Here is a 17,286-nt window from a genome sequence, read left to right as displayed (position 1 = left end):
CGCAGTGGTTGAGAGTCCGCCTGCCGATGCAGGAGACACGGGTTCGTGCCCCGGTCGGGGAGGATCCCACGTGCCGCGGAGCGGCTGGGCCCGTGAGCCATGGCCGCTGAGCCTGCGCGTCCGGAGCCTGTGCTCCGCAGCGGGAAAGGCCGCAACAGTGAGAGGCCCGCGTACCGAAAAAAAAAAAAATTAAATGCACACACACACCCCCATGCTGGTGGGTCCGGGGGAACACAGAACCGTCTTTGTGGGGCCCTGACAGTGGACTGACCCTTTCCACATCACCATCTGCCAATAGGACTAGAGCTGTAAAGTACCTCTAACGTCTGAGGGATGATGCTTCTGGAACAGACTTGAAAGGTCTCAAAGCTGCCCTGTGGCCCAATCCCTTATTTCATGGCAGAGGAAACAGACTTAGAGAGGGGAGGACCGTGCCATGTTTCCTCATCAGTCAGAAAAGCCAGGGCTCCCGGCAGTGTGCCAGCCCCCTAACTGCCCAGTGCCCTCCCTGCCACGACAGGTCACTGCCTCAAAGACCTGTGCAGAAGAGCAGGGTGTACAAATGTCACAGCAGCATCACTTGGGTGGAAAACCAAGACACTAGCCCATGTTCAACCTTAGCTCAGCGGCAGAGGGAGCGCAGCTGGTCTGGCAGGGGTCTCCTCTCCCTTCTGCTGTCCAACCAGCTTGGCCACACTGAGCAAGTCCCGTCTCATGGCCTTTGTCTCTGCTGTGCCTCTGCCTGGACCACTCTTTTCCAGAATTGGCAGGTCGTTCTCTCACTTCCCTCAGGCCTCTGCTAGGTTGTCACCCTCTCAGGGATGTGTTCCCTGGCCACTGATATAAAACAACCCCCCCAGCGGCCCATTCCCTAACCCCTAACCCTGCTTACCATCATAGCCCCGAATTTTGTTCCCATAAGGTAAGATGGAGCCCTGGATGTGTGTCCGTGAGGATTTCCTTCAAAGTTTTGGCTTGGGCACGAACAGTTATGGGCAACCCCAAGAATCCATCACCAAAGCTCCCAAGCCAGAGGGACCATGGTGGGAAGTCAGGCTCAAACTGTAAGAGTGCCTGGCTTTGGGACCTGCCACTGCCACATTCTCACACCATGACTTTGGACAAGTTGCTGGATATCTTCAAGTCTGCCCCTTCCATAGAACGGAGTCAATTATGTCTATCACCTCAGGGTTATTGTAAGGATCGTGTGGGCCAATGCATGTCAAAGAACTTTGACTGTAAAGCTCGAAAACCCATAAAGATGCTGGTCCTCATTTATGCCGTCCTATGGTGGACACAGATCAGAAAGGCCAGTGCAGACCCTCATCCACCAGGAGCCCCGTAGAGCTGCCTTTGCTTTGAGGACAGTTATACTCTACACATCACCCAGTGATACTCCCTGATTTGCCAACATGGGGGTCCTGCCCAGGGGAAGGAGACCACTTCAGGGTGTTTTGCCCTGTCCGAACTCACACTGAACTCACATTCTATTGACATGATTGGACCCAATAATGTTCCTAAGTCGTCTTTGTAATCAAAGCTCTAGAACATGGCGAGGAATCAACCTGGAGCTTAACCTCAGCAGTTTCCACGATACTCTTTTTTTCTTCTTTGTGAATCTCAAGAAAGTGTCTTTCCGTCTCCAGTTTTCTGGCTTCTCTCCTAGTTTCCAGGTTTTCTCTGCTGCAGGATCCTTAAGTTTCTTGAGCTGTAATTCATCTGGGTCTGTAGGCTTGAGTTCCATTTAAAAAGCTAGCACAGTTGTTCTCTGTGTTGGCTGAGGAGGTCTGAAAGCTGTTGATGGCTGGGTCCCACCCTTGGTCTGGGGTGTGGCCTGGGAGTTTTAAAGTCTCTCAAGTGAACCCAGTGTGTGATCAAGGCTGAGAAACACCGAGTGAGGTTATCTCAGGTTATCATTTTCACCACGCTGGTCAGCCGCTAATTCTTTTCACTCTTCCCTTCCCAAGTTGAAGACCATTCTCTTTGATGGAGAGTATCAAAGTAAAATTGGATTCTGTTAGCAGAATTACTGTCTTATTGTAATTGTTCACATTGCTCCATCTTTTTCAAGCAGTATTTCCTTCTACTGACTGTCCTGGTTCAGAACCCAACTTTAAAGAATTCTGCTTGTCTTTAGCACCTTTTTTGAGCCTTGCCTCGTTTACACCTTGGTCTTCTTGCCCCATTGCTTATGGACCCATTCATCTCTTTGGAATACACCTGTGGGTTTGTGTTTCTCCTTCCATATTTTGTATATATCTTAGTAAAGTCTGAGCTCTGCAAACCGTTAGGAGCTGGGGCCACAGAGATGTTTGAGATAGAGTCCCTCCGACATTGAGTGCACAGAGAAGTGGGTGGGCTGATCAGAAAGACCCCGCTGTGCAGGATGGGGCACAGTCTAATGAAGGTATTGACTTCAGTGGGAAGGAGGGAAGCCCAGGAATTCTTCCCGGAGGAGGTGATATTGATCTGGGTGTGCAAGGCATCGTCTGGGTAAGAAAGTGTACGAAGACTAGTGGAAAGGACCTTCCAGATAGATGGGACAGCAGGAGCAAAGGCATGAGGGGGTATAACTGGCAGCTGCAAGAAGAGGGGGGCAGAGAGGGAGCTGCGGCTGGGGAGGTGGGCAGGAGGCTTATTATAGGCCTTGTATGCCTAAAGTTGTATAGATTTCACTTTGAGGGTGAAGGGTTTTAAGAGGGGAAGTGGCATGATTGTGATTCCCATACCATGCTGTTGGTGTGATGGTTGGATTAGAGGAGGGTGAGACCAGAGGCGAGGAAGTCTTCTGCTTCCCATGGGAGAGATGATGGGCAGAGGGGGTGGGAATGGAGAGGCCAGGATATGGAGAGAGGCTGTGAGGGGGAAGCTCATCCAGGACTGGCTGAGTGCCTGGGGTGGGCGAGGCTGGCCGAGCCGGAGGGCAGCCCTATGAACAGATACACCTCCAAGCAGTGCGGCTAGGGCTGCACATGCCCCGCTGCTCTCCATGGCCCTGGATGGGGGTGTGAAGGAGGATGACATCCAGGCGATTTGGACCCCACAGTCAGGGTTTCTCTCCTTGGCTATTCATATGCCAAGAAAGCAAGTTCGTTCTTTCTTCTTTTTTTTTGTTTGGATTTTTTAAAAAATTGAAGTGTAGTTGAGGTACAATATTACATAAGTTACAGGTGTACGGTATAGTGGTTCACAATTTTTAAAGGTTATACCCAATTTATAGTTATTATAAAATATTGGCTATAGTCCCTGTGTTATACAATATATCCTTGTAGCTTATTTATTTTATACGTAGTAGTTTGTACATCTTAATCCCCTACCCCTATCTTGCCCCGCCTCCCTTCCCTCTCCCCTCTGGTAACCCCTCTAGTTTCTTCTCTATATCTGTGAGTCTGTTTCTTTTTTGTTATATTTAGTAGTTTGTTTTATTTTTTAGATTCCACATATAAGTGATATACAGTATTTTTCTTTCTCTGTCTGACTTATTTTACTAAGTATAATGCCCTCCAAGTCCATCCATGTCACTGCAAATGGCCTTATTTCATTCTTTTTTTACGGCTGAGTAATATTCTGTTGTATGTATAGACCACATCTTCTTTATCCATTCATCTGTTGATAGACACTTAGGTTGCTTCCATATCTTGGCAATTGTAAATAATGCTGCTATGAACAATGGGGTGCATGTATCTTTCTGAATTAATGGTTTTTGGTTTTTTGGATATATGCCCAGGGGTGGAATTGCTGGGTCATATGGTTCATTAGCTAGTTCTTGCTTTCTTGTCAAAATTAAGTTCTCTACCTTCAGAGGTGAAATAATCAGCAAAGTGAAGTGTAACTTACCAAGTGCTCTGCTATTGGCTGAATGAGACTTCCGGCAGATCCCTTGTTTCTCACACTCCCCCATCCCTGTTTTATCTAACCTCTGGGAGATGTTCTGGGAAAACATCATCCACACACAAACTGATGAGGAACTACAGCAAGGAAACATCAAGAAGAAGAACCATAGGTCAGAACGTTTCCTTCTCTCCAAGAGGATAGAAAAAAGATATCAATAGATGTTCAAAAAACGTACACCTGCTGTTCATTCTGAAAAGCCGTCTCAAATGTCATCCTGTATCGTCGTAACTTGGGACATGTCGATTCCTCCTTCATAACTTTCCAGGGACGCATTCAATAAATGCACTCGTTTAATCCGTGAGTGGCCACCAGTTTTCTGCAAGGTCCATGCTGGCTTCTCTGTGAGGAGAAAGGTGAGGTTGGATGTTCCGCATGGAACCCAAATTCCAGGCAATGGGAGCCAGGTCTTCCATCCAGACACTGTGGCCAACCTAGCCTCTCACCCTAGGAACCAGAGCCTCTGGATTTGACTCCTGGCTCCTTCACTTTTACAAGTTATTCAAACCCTCTCTGTCTTAGTTTCCTTGTGTATAAAATGGGGACAGTGGCAAAGCATACCTCACAGGGTTGTTCTGAACACTAACCCTAGTTAATACATGTAATATAGTTAGCATAATAACTGGCAGAGTGCTCAGGCAGTGTTAGTTATTCCTATTATTTGATGTGTGTCACACTTCATTTCAAGGTTAATAATCATACCTCAGCTGGTAAAAAGATGCTGATGACAGGAAAAATATTTGAAGATGTATTGTAACTTGAGTTAAAAGCAAGTTACAGTATTTCTCTCTCAGGAGTGTAAGGATATACTCAGGATGGCACAGGTTATTTCTTAGTGGCTTTTAGCCTCTCCTTTATGTTTAAATCTATTTTTCAAAAAGTTTTAACATGGGCATATAAACAGAAAAAAAGTTATTTTAAAATATTAAACAACAACAATAAAAAAAAGACTTTAAGGGAGTTCCCTGGAGGTCAAGTGGTTAGGACTTGAGACTTGCACTGCCGTGGCCCGGGGTTCAATCCCTGGTCCAGGAACAAAGATCCTGCAAGCCGTGTGGTGAGGCCAAAAAAAAAAAGACTTTAAGCATCCTATTTATCAGTTTTTTCTAAGCTAGAATCTAAGCTTCATGACGGCAAAGGCAGTGACATCTCAGAATTTGACAAACCTCCCTTTAGTCAGTGCCCAGTTCTGTTTCAGGCTGGTGCAAAGCCACAGTAAGACCAGGGCCAAACCTGATTTTCATTCCTATCCCCTCTTTTGGTCCCTCCTGGCTCTCTTTTCTGGTGCCTGTCCAAGGGGCTGAACCCTTCCTTCATTCACGAACATGTGCTGGGAGTCCACAGGGGCCCAGCACTGTGCAAAGTGCTGATGATGAAGAGGACTCTGCCCTCGGTGGCCTGTGGTCTCATCCTGCCCGTCCTGACCAGCTGCCCGTCACCCAACAGGCCGCCCTCCCTGTAATCTTAGCCCTTCCCACCCCCTGGGACCTGCCCCCGCACACCTGTCCTTGCTCCACTTTGCCACGGATGACATAATCCCTATGCATCAGCCCTGACGTGTCCCTGGGCATCAGTCTGGTCCTGACAGAAAACAGCGCCGCACTCAAAAGGGCTTAACCAATAATTGAACAAAGGGACTGCTCGCAGAGCTGGGCAAAGGGTTCAGGGAAGCAGCCAGGCAGGTGGATGCCCCCCAAGCACTAGGAACAGAAGGAAGCCATGACGACCCACAGGCCTGAAGGGTAAATTGTGTTATTGGAGCTTATCGACGATAACTGCGATTACCTGTAATCACAGAGCAACACAGACATCGCTAGTCCCTGGCATCAAAGCAGAGAGAAAAGGAGGAATAAACACTCTGTGTTTCATCTCCTGCCAGTGCCCATTTGGCTGAATCCCTAAGCCCGGGGGCAAGGATGCCCAAGCGATACAGTCCACCTGCCAATGTGTTCCTTTCTGTACTGACAGCTTCGTGGTAGATCCAGGTTAAGAATGCCATCAATTTCAGTGGGGGAGATAGTTTAGGTCAGACCTTTTCAAATCAGGCCTACTGAGTAATTAATCCTCCAATTCCTCTTCCTGTGGGTCCTGCGAAAATGCTCATCAAAAAGCTAAATTAGGGGCTTCCCTGGTGGCACAGTGGTTGAGAGTCCACCTGCCGATGCAGGGGACATGGGTTCGTACCCCGGTCCGGGAAGATCCCACATGCCGCGGAGCGGCTGGGCCCGTGAGCCATGGCCGCTGAGCCTGCGCGCCCGGAGCCTGTGCTCCGCAACGGGAGAGGCCACAACAGTGAGAGGCCCGCGTACCACAAAAAAAAAAGAGCTAAATTAATGCATTGCAGCTTCATAGTTGTTTTTTTTTCTTTCTTTCACATTTTATTCTGGTTAGATTTGAAGCAAATCTGGAGGGTGAGGGATGCCTTGTTGATTTGAGTACCTAGACTCTCTAGAACACCTTTATTTTTAATTTTCATGGTAAGCCTCAAAGACAGAGACCAGGAGCACACAAAGATGCCCTCAAGTAAGGCAGACACTGGCCAGAGGTGCACAGACACCATCCTAAGGGGGTCTCTTCCCCACACCTCGGCTGCAGTGATTTTCAGCAGCACCCCAACCCCTGGCCAAGGGGCGGGATGCAGAGGGTGGGACAAGAGGAAGGGGGAGCTGAAAAGGAGGAGAAGGGAGGGGGCTCCCGGCTCCAGTGGGAGAGAGAGAGGAGGTGGGCGGCAATGGGGACCCCAGCTTCCTCCATTCCATCCACCAGCATTGTAGCTCCGCCTGATTCACTAGTTCCAGTTCTTCCCCTGGGCCGCTGCCTTTGCTGCCAGCACAATGATTTCCTTCCTTTAGGAGGAATCTTCCTTATTGGCTCAGAAACGACAATGGCTCCTCCCATTTGCGTTTCCACCTTAGAGCTTGAAAAGCACACGCACACGCACGATCTCATTGGCCCCTCACACCCCTGGTCAGGTCACAGAGCTTCGCCTTTAATCAGGCGAGAAAACCGAGTCTCAGGGAAATAAGATGCCCATAGGCACAGAGCAGGCAGGTCAGTGGAGGGCAGAGCTCTGTTTTTCTGTCTCCCAGACATATATCCCCCCCACCCCAAAGGATAAGGAATTTCTTCAGGAAAGCAGAGAGCAAAGGACTTTAAAGGTGGACGGAGCCAGTTATAAGGAAGGAAACTGTGTGTTGAGGATGAATGCATCAGGGCCGTGGTTCTCAAAGTACTGTCTGCTGACCACCAGTAGAAGGAGCAACTGGGAACTCATTAGAGATGCAAATTCTTAGACCTCAGCCCAGACGTACTAAATCAGAAGCTATGGGGCACAGAGAGGTTCAGGAGCATAGGTTTGAACCAGCCCTCTAGGAGATGCTGATGCAGGCCAAAGTGTGGGAAATGTACATCGAGAGCAAGAACTGTGTGTGTGTGTTACCTGGGAGAGCACACACACTGGTGTTGGAACAAGGAGGAACTAGGAGAGCAGTTCATTGTTTCTGTGGGTTTTAGAGATGGTGATGATGGGTAAATGAAGGCTGTACACTGATTGTAACAGCAAAAGACTGGCAGCAACTCACATGTCCACCAATAGAGGATTGAGCGTGTGAGCGATGGTGCATCCGTGCAATGGAACACTGTGCAGTGCGAAACAGAATACGAGGCTTAGGACACTTTGCTATGGGAAAAAAATCCAAGTCACATATAAAGAAAGAGAGAAAGAAAAGTATGAGTTTATATAATATGTAAACTTTGTGTATAAAAATAGGAGACCCTTTGTGACAATGTGGATGACAAATACTGTGTGATCTCACTTCTACGTGGGATCTGAAAAAACGAACTTGTAGACACAAGAGAACAGACAGGTGGTTGCCACAGGTGGGGATAGGGGGTGGGTGAAATGGGTGAAGGGGATCAAAAGGTACGAGCTTCCAGTTATAAGATAAATAAGTCCTGAGGATGTAATGTACAGCATTACATTACAGCAATACTGTATTGTATATCTGAGAGCTGATAAGAGAGTAGCTCAAGGTTTCTCATCACAAGGAAAAAACAAATCTGTGACTATGTAAGGTGATGATGCTAACTAGATTTATTGCAGTGATAATTTTACCACAAAATATGCATGTATCAAATCATCATGTTGTACACCTAAAACTAAGACAATGTTATGTGTTAATTATATTTCAGTGAAACTGGAAAAAAGTAGGAGATCTAAGAATATATATTTGTATTTACAAGATACTCTGGACAGATAGACCAGAAGCCAATAAGAGAGGATAGGGGAATGGGATGGGTGGAGGCACAGGTAAGAGGCCAACTTTTCACTGTTATTTCCATTTAAAAAAACTGTCAAACCCTGCAAATATAATGCCTATTTAGAAAAAGTGAAAATAAATTAAAATGGCCCTAGATGCGATTCAGAAACAGAAGCACAAGAAACTGCCTCCCAGGGAGCCAGGATGATTGGCGTTTGACCCAAGGGCAAGTCCATGCTCCCTCCACAGATTGGGCCAGCAGAGGCCAAGGGAGCTGGGCTCAGCCCACACCCGCCACCTCTCCCCTCTAACTCCAACCTGCCCAAAATGGCCGAGGAGCTTTGGGTGGGTTAGACTTATTAGTAAGCCCAGGACCAGCAGTTCTCAGCCTTGGTTACACATTAAATCATCTGGGAAGCTTTTTTTTTTTTTTGCGGTACGCGCGCCTCTCACTATCGCCGCAGAGCACAGGCTCCGGACGTGCAGGCCCAGTGGCCATAGCTCACGGGCCCAGCCGCTCCGCGGCATGTGGGATCCCCCCGGACCGGGGCAAGAACCCGTGTCTCCTGCATCGGCAGGCGGACTCTCAACCACTGCGCCACCAGGGAAGCCCATGGGAAGCTTTTAAAAACACCAATGTCCAGGCCCCATTCCCAGACCACCCAAATCAGCACCTCTAAGATGGGGCCTGGATGTTGGTATTTTTAAAGTCCCTCATTCACACTCCTAAACCCCTGTCTTGAACCTTCTGGGTCAGTTCATTTATCCAGAAAGCTGGAGAAAGGAAGAGAGGATTTCCAGCAGCTTTAAAGAAGAAATAACACATCCCATCAAACTTGTCAAGATCAAGTCTGAATGCAAATGGGTTTTATCTGGCTTAATTAGGTAATGGATTCAACCTGTTTTCTCCCCTCTGCAGCCCAGTTCTTAAACGCAGCCCTGATATTACCAAATCGCCACTGACAAAGTCAGAACAGCTGCTGAGGATAGATGACCACGATTTCAGCATGAGGCCTGGCTTTGGAGGTATGAAACACGCACTGTGGGGGCTTGTCTTCTTTCTACAGGTCCTTCTGTCTGTCTGTGGGCAGAAATCAAGCCAAGGGTCCGCTCCCTGCATTCAAGTCTGCCTTGGTTGTGCTTGGTGAACAAGGCCCCTGAGCCCCCAGCATCATCTGAGTACCTCCCCTGGCCGGCCTGCCCTGGGCTCTGCTGAACGCATTCTTGGGAGGCGGCTGCTGGCTGGTGGCCAGGCCGGCCCAGCCGAGCTGTCCTCGAGCCACCGCTGACAAGGATGGCTCAGCATCGGGGAGCCCAGCAGCTGGCTGTGAGGACGGCAACGGGAAGACAAGGCAGCTGCAGCCCAAAGCTGCCTCCTGAAAATGCTCGGAAAGAATGATCTTGGACTAAATTTGTTCTCATCTGGGAGCTGGCAGACAGAACTCTGGGTCCATATCCAAGGGCAGAGTGTGGTCTGCTGGGTTTAATTAAATGAAAATAGTTAGAGAAAATAATGACTTAGTGCTAAGGGATGCCAAAGCCCTCTGAAGCTTAGCCTGCAGCTGCCAGGTTTCAGCTTTCTTAGTGTCAAATAGGGTTTTCATCCTTATGGGTTTTTTCCCTGGAAAAAAAAATTATTTCAGAAATCATTCTCATGCCTTTTATTTCTTCCAGTCACCTTTGCCTAAAGAATAAACAGGTTCTGGAAGGGAGTCTCTGTCCAGTCCATAATCAGCTGCTGTTGGATCCAAACCCACCTTTTTACTCTGTGATGATCTAAGTGTGTTTCATGCCTGCCCTACACGCCTGAAAGCAGGGAGGAAAAGAGGCAACAATTTACTTCCCTTATAATACTTTCTTTCTCTTTATGAATATTGTGTTTATGGCCTAGAAACACCCCCCCCCCAAATCTAATGTTTTCATATCCATCCCAGTGTATCACATCGCCCATGGAAGCTACTCCATCATGTAGCAAAGATGCAGATCTGTAGGCTTGGCTAATGTTTTGAATATGACTTTGGGCACTGATTTACCAAGCAATGCCTTTCTTATGGCCAGAGACATCAGCTTCCAAGATGAAAGAGGGTACAAAACCAGGAGGTAAATATAAAAAAATAAAATGTGTGACCTCATGCTGAGGAGTAACTCTTTAGCTGGGACCTGACTTTGATCTAGGTCTTCATCATCCCCTTAGATGAGCATGCATAACCAAAGACAGATGCTTTATATTAATCTGATTGTTTCAGAATCACCTGGATGATCCAGACCAAAAACAGTTCTTTTCACCTTAGTTGGAATATTCCAGGGAGCCAGCCCATGACTCCACCCTTTTATCTCTGGTTATCCTGGAATGTGGGACACCAAACCTTCAAATCTGACAAGACACGGAGGTTCCAGGGGAAATGCTCCTTACGCCTGTCTCATTCACAGTCAGAGTTCAAGTGAAAAGAATAAATGCTCTTGTCGTGCCCTGTCCCCAGGCCCGGCCATTCCTGTTGGCGTGGATGTGCAGGTGGAGAGCTTGGACAGCATCTCAGAGGTCGACATGGTAAGTGCTTCTCTAACCAGAGCTGCAGACAGGGAGATTCCCACAGGGCCTATGCTGGGCCAGGAGTTCCACACACCAGAATTCACCAGGCTCATAACGCCCCAGGTGGTGGGAATTCCCACACTCGTTTTACAGTTCAGGGAGGTTGAGACACTTGCTCAAAGCTACCCAATTGGTATTAAAACAGAGCCAGATGACAAACATGATGTTCCCTGCCCCAGTGTCCAGGGTCTTGCCACTGGGATTGTTCTCCGGGCAAAGGCTCTCCAAGATAAACAGCGGCGTCCAAGGATCCAGATATATGCTACTGCTGTGGATTCTGTGTCTGGCTGTGAAAATGCAGAAAAAGCAAACGTTTCCTTTGTTTTTCCTTTTTAGTAGGCTTAGATAAAAAATAGAACATTCCACAACTCCTTGACTTACAGGACTTTTTAGGGCCTTATCTTAGTTTGGGTTCCCCAAGAAGCAGACCTGAGACAAGCATTCCAGCACAAGCAGTTTATTGCAGGCGATCCCGGGAAACACAAGAAGAGGCTGGGGACAGGGCAAGGGAAGGAAGCAGAAAGGGCCATGCCATCCAACCAGATCTATGTGAGACTCAGTCCCTTGGGGGTACTCCGAGTCAGCAAAGAACTCACCTCAGCGTTGTCCCAGCTGAGGGGCCGGGAGCTGGGTTACTTATCCATCTCCCAACCCTTCCCCCAGCTCCACTCCCTGGCTGAGGGCTGCTTCCAGAGGCTTGAACTGTCTGGCATTTGGCGCTGGCCCTGTGCGTGGGCTGGGAGCCCTCAGGCTGCGGGTCTCATTGCCGGCGGTAGCAGCCTTTGCCCAGTGGAGGCGAGTGTCAGAGGATGGAGTGGGGCTCAGGTCCCCCCTCTGTAGAGCCTCTTGCTGAGTCCCCCCGCCCCAAGCAGGGTTCGAGGGCCTCCTGCGGCAGCCAACCCCAGGGACTAGAAGCAAGGCCTTCCCGGGCTCAGTTCCCTCCCCAGCCTGGGGTACAGGGGGTCCTGCCATCACCCAGCTGTTCAGTGGGTGGGGTCTCCCTCTCTGCCCTCGGCCCCCAGGACTTCACGATGACCCTCTACCTGCGGCACTACTGGAAGGACGAGAGGCTGTCCTTCCCGAGCACCAAAAACCTCAGCATGACGTTTGACAGCCGGCTGGTGAAGAAGATCTGGGTCCCCGACATGTTTTTCGTGCACTCCAAGCGCTCCTTCATCCACGACACCACCACGGACAACGTGATGCTGCGGGTCCAGCCCGACGGCACAGTGCTGTACAGCCTCAGGTGAGCTCTTCCTGGCCTCCCTCTTCCCCTCGGAGTCCTCTTACCCCCGAAGCTGGGAGGAAGGGAAAACTTTTGTCAACCAAGAACATCACTGGTCCCACCACAGCAGTTTTGCTTTTACCTTTTTTTTTGGCCACGCCGCGTGGCTTGTGGGACTTTAGTTCCCGAGCAGGGATGGAACGGGTGCCCCCTGCAGTCGAAGCGGAGTCCTAACCATAGACCACCAGGGAATTCTGCTTTTTGGCTTTGAACAGCTTAGCTTCTAACTTTCCAGGAGCTGCCGACTTTTCAACATCAAGAAAACCTAACTCTACACATGAGTAAACATTTATTTATTTATTTATCTATCTTTGGCTGCGTTGGGTCTTCGTTGCTGCGCGTGGGTTCTCTCTAGCTGTGGCGAAGGGGGGGCTACTCTTCATTGGGCTCAGTAGTTGTAGCACGCAGGCTCAGTAATCGTGGCGCACGGGCTTAGTTGCTCCGCGGCATGTGGGATCTTCCCGGACCAGGACGCGAACCCGTGTCCCCTGCATTGGCAGGCGGATTCTTAACCACTGTGCCACCAGGGAAGCCCCAGAGTAAACATTTTAAAGAATTATTTCGTCTTGCAAATACACTTGGGGAAATTTCTCAGGCTGGTGCTTATGATTTATGCCCTGTTCAGGTTCAGTTTCAAACGTTTAATGAAAGTTTTATTTCTCTAGTAGGGGTCAGAGAGGTAGCTAATGTATTCTTCTCAAAGACCTGCCTCCTTCAACTCCTCCGATTTGAAATTTTGGTTTAGAAAAAAATTTGTTTACCTTGCCTGGCCAGCTCAGGCTTGTTTTTTGTCCCTTCTCCCTGGTGTTCTCCTTGAGAAACTATGGGGACACTGGGCCGCTTGATGATTTTAAATGGTATTTTGAGCATCACTTTGAAAACATAAAGAATAAAATCTTCTCACAAGCTTAGATACCTTAGAAATGTTTCTTTTATTTATTTATTAAAGTATAGCTGATTTACAATATTACATTAGTTTCAGGTGTACAACATAGTGATTCAATATTTTTATAGTCTTTACTCCATTTACAGTTATTAGAAAATATTGGCTCTATTCCCTGTGCTGTGCAGTAGCCTTAGAAATGTTTAATTGCTCATCAAGCACTGACCTGGGGAAGCTTTCCTTAAGCACAGGCACGCAGTGGGGCTTTCCCTGTACACCCAATTTAGAAACTTGTGGTGCCCGCCTCCCCCTGGGAGGGCGTGTGGAGATGAGCTGCAGGCCTTCACAGAGAAGCGACTCAGCTACTGGCTGAGATCTACTCCTGTGCTGTGCTGATGGTACATTTCAGTTTTACAGACTTGGTTTTGGTAAAGCTGAATCCACACACCAGTGTCTACGTAGTGGGTGTCTGCATGGATGCAGTGTATCTTTAGAGTCAGAGATGGCAGTGTCGAAGCTGAATTTCTGCCCCCATCTCCCAAAGGAATATTTATAATAATCCTTCATTACTGATGCTGGCTTGGAATCTAAGCAGTTAGATACCAGACTCAGAGCAGGGTTATGGGGTATTCCTCTGCAGGGCCTGAAATACCTCCTCTCACAGGAGTACCCAGGTGGCTCAAGGGTGTGCAACCCCTTCCCCAAGCCATGTTGGGTTGATTCTCCCAGGAGTCCTCACATTTGAGGCAGCTGCCAAGACATCTTCAGCTCAACAACTACCAACAAAATAACACGATCGAGTAACACTAGGGATTCCGAGGACTAGACCAAAACACTAGGTAGCTTGAAAAACCAATTCCATGGCTCTTGAATTCCCAGTCAGCTTCAAGATATGAGAGTCAGTGATGGTGGGAGGAAGAGATGTTTTGGGGGAGAGCTGGGGGCACTGCATGAGCAGGCCTGCAGTAGGACCACGGGTACCACTTGGAGAGCTTGGAGCATGTGTGCCTACAGTTGGGGGACACTGCAGTTAGTGGGCGAGAGAAGAGCTACCTAATCACCTAGGGGCAGAGCCAGGTGGGCTCGGTCTGCACTGCCAGGGTTGTTGGGAGTAGTTCAGTGTGTGTGGGATGGACAGTGGGTGAGCCAAGAGCTGGTATGGGAGATGCGGCTGAAGGATGCAGGTGTCTAGCGGTGGGAATGAAGGACACAGGAAAGAAAGTCTCCGCTTCAACTGCATAGCAGGCCCAGAGAGCCTGAAGCCACCCTCACCAGAGAACTGTCCTGCCCTCCCCACGCCCTCACTTCCACCCACGTAGATAGGAGGTGACCAGAGATGGGCAGACACTGACCACTCAAATGCCAGCTCTGCCTTAGCTGGGGACGGGGAGAAGTCTCAATGTGAATGAAATTTGCAGTGTTGATTAATATCTCGGACCCAAATTCTTTTAATTTCGGAAGTGAGATGTATTTTGTTACTTCTGAGGGTTTTGACTGCCTGTCACATGAGAGTAAGCAGGAAAATCACAGGACCTGGCAAGTTTTCATCCAATACAAGGGACGATCCTCCCACTGGAACAATTTAAAGGGACTTGTGGGAAGCATAATAATAAAAACGGGTGAGATCACACCACACCCTGTGCTTGTTCAGTGTGTGGGCTACAAGTGGAAAAGCATCAAGTCAGGGTGCCAAGAACCAGTCTGATGATGTCTGTGGTTCTAAAAACATCTGTTCCTGTACCTACTGATACAGAGAGTAGAGCTATTTAATCCTTTTGTTCACAGCAAAAACTGCCTGCATTTGACATTTCATGTCCCCAAAGTGTGCCACAAGTGTCTCCAAGCTTAGTTCCTAGTTTCTTTCTTGCTGGTGATGCTATCAGGTGTGGTTATCTGGTGATGTGCCCAGAGAAATGGGAGGCTGGCTACCCACTAGGTGTCCAAGTCAGGGGCCAGCCTGACAACCCCCGCAAAACATCCTGTATATCAGTATTTCTAGGGGAGATAAGATGGCCCAGCCATTAACAATACAGAAACCCTCCCAGAACACAACCATTCCAACACTCAAATGGAACGAGGAAATAAGGTGAATATATGGATAATTAATTTCTTCAAGAAAGCTCTTTTCCTTGAAATTTCCATTTACAAGTGAATTTTTTTCCCTTTTGGCCAGGAATTATCCAGATAATTTTTACAACTTATACATAACCAATTTTCTGTGGTTGAAGGAAAAATAGTATGTTCACTAGCCAATGACTGTTAATCATAACCTGCCATGGGATTCCACACTGGGCGGGAGACCTTTCTTCCATGACTGACAATCTGTATTTTCTTCTTCTCTGATGCAGAATGTTACTTTGCTATGTAAACTCTGAAACAAAACCATTAGATGCCAACAAGTGCTTGCATGTTGATACCGTAAGATCTTCCAGTGTTTTTCCGTTACTGTGATCTCCATGGAATTACCCATTAAAAACACCTGCGTCCACTAGTAGATGTTATTATCAATATAGAAATATCAACATTGTAAAAGAAAAAAGTGCCGATTTGGCAACTGGCATAAATACTTATGAATATTATTTCTAAGACACTGGACACAAATATTGAATATCAATAAAATCAGTAAAAGAAGAATTTGAATGATCTGAAACAGGAGAGCAATAAATGCTCCTATGGTTTAAGAAACCATATCAGATGAGTTGTGATTTCACATTGTTTTATCGAATGAGACCATTGCTTCACTACAATGCTTGCATGTGATGGGAGTTTAGTGCAATCATTGTTTTCCCCACACTGACCCTGGGGTTAAACATAAACACCCAAGAGTACTCCAATGTGGGTATCACACATAAGATGCTTGGTTCTCTAAATCCTGGCACACTGCTTATGAATTACAAGAAGGAGGCAGTTGTATTGGGAGGAAGCGGAGGGCTTTCTGCTTGTTTTATCATTTTGCACTTGTACTTTGAAGCCTCTGCACACTTGGATTTTGTCTTTTTGTTTCTAGGGTTACAGTGACCGCCATGTGCAACATGGACTTCAGCCGGTTTCCCCTGGACACACAAACGTGCTCGCTCGAAATTGAGAGCTGTGAGTAGGCTTGTGCCCAGATATCCACACACACATCTGAAGTTACTCTAAACACCTCTGACCCTCAACAGGAGCAGGACGTGTTCCTAATCTGTGCCTATGCTTTTAAAATGACTTTTTTAGATAGAAGCGAAGTCTCGGGTAAGTTTGAAAATCGGAAACAAATTTGGGACTCAAACCTTCTGTTCCCATAACTGACCCTTTTAATGCCCGTGGCAATGGCTTTGAACTTTGGTGCTGTGGAACCTAGATGTTTCCCAGTTCGCCAGGGCAAGAGCTCGGGGCGGGGGAGCAGAGGGCTCAGCAAACGTGGGTCTCCTTTCAAGCCCCCCAGCCCAGCACTCACACACGCAGCCCACCAGAAAGTTCCTTTTGGATCTGTTTTATTGCTCTTCTGAATAAGATTTCCACTGAGGAAAGACTTTCCTGGCAAAAACAAGTTTGGCAGCAATTGCCCCAGGGGACAGCCATTGTGAGTGCAGGTGGTGGTTGAGATGCTCAGGTACAACTAAGGGACCTCGGGAAACTTACACACACACACACACACACACACACACACACACATACACATACACACATGCCCTGGAAAGTTAAACACCAGCCCCAGGAACAGCAAGGCTGCGGCAGCATCTAGGACTAGCCGCTGGCATCTCTAGCTCTCTGCGAACCTGTCCCCATGCTCCAATCTCTGCCAAAACGTTTCCTCTGATGGGCACAGTCTGGACCCTCCCATGACTCCCATTCCTATACTTCTCCCGAACCAACACACACCCACTGCCACGTCTCAGCCTGTGTCAAAGTCCCGTAAGGAGTCATGTTGGCCCAGGGCACCTTGGTAAGCCTCCCCGGGCGGTGGTGGTGCAGCAGGGGTCCCCTGGCTCCAGTCATCCAGGGCCGAGGAGCGCAGGGACGTGGACCCCCATGTAGTAGGGGCTGCATGGACAGCTCTGCAGGGCGCTCAGTGTGGGATCAGGGGGAATAAACCCCAGGACCAAGGGGGTGACTGCTTCCTGCACCGCGGCTTTCCACCTGCTCTGTCCTTTAATCCTCCCAAGCTCCCTGTGAGAAGGTTACTGTGATCTCCATTACACAGAGGAGGGGCGTAACACAGCAAAGGACTAATTGTTGGCTCCAGAACCTTGCTTTCCCCACAATACCCAGGCAGCAGCATCTGTCAGGGTTCCACCAGAGAAGCAGAACCATAGGAGATACACAGGGAGAGAGTTAGTACGCGCTGAGCCTGCGCGTCCGGAGCCTGTGCTCCGCAACGGGAGAGGCCACGACAGTG

The 17,286-nt window shown here is 48.4% G+C and overlaps 1 protein-coding gene across 1 annotated transcript in view; it reads left to right on the top strand.

The window, feature by feature from the left end:
- GABRR1 (gamma-aminobutyric acid type A receptor subunit rho1) overlaps positions 1 to 17,286 on the top strand; it is a 32,063-nt gene that overhangs the window by 7,122 nt on the left and 7,655 nt on the right. Inside the window, exons 2-5 of the mRNA XM_007466251.1 lie at positions 9,070 to 9,176; positions 10,631 to 10,698; positions 11,763 to 11,986; positions 15,916 to 15,998. Of these exons, the coding sequence (XP_007466313.1) occupies positions 9,070 to 9,176; positions 10,631 to 10,698; positions 11,763 to 11,986; positions 15,916 to 15,998 (482 nt within the window). The remainder of the gene's footprint in view (positions 1 to 9,069; positions 9,177 to 10,630; positions 10,699 to 11,762; positions 11,987 to 15,915; positions 15,999 to 17,286) is intronic.

The sequence above is a fragment of the Lipotes vexillifer genome, unplaced genomic scaffold (assembly GCF_000442215.2).
Source record: "Lipotes vexillifer unplaced genomic scaffold, Lipotes_vexillifer_v1.1 scaffold1242, whole genome shotgun sequence".
Classification (NCBI taxonomy): Eukaryota; Metazoa; Chordata; class Mammalia; order Artiodactyla; family Lipotidae; genus Lipotes; species Lipotes vexillifer.
This window is presented reverse-complemented; position numbering and strand designations above follow the sequence as displayed.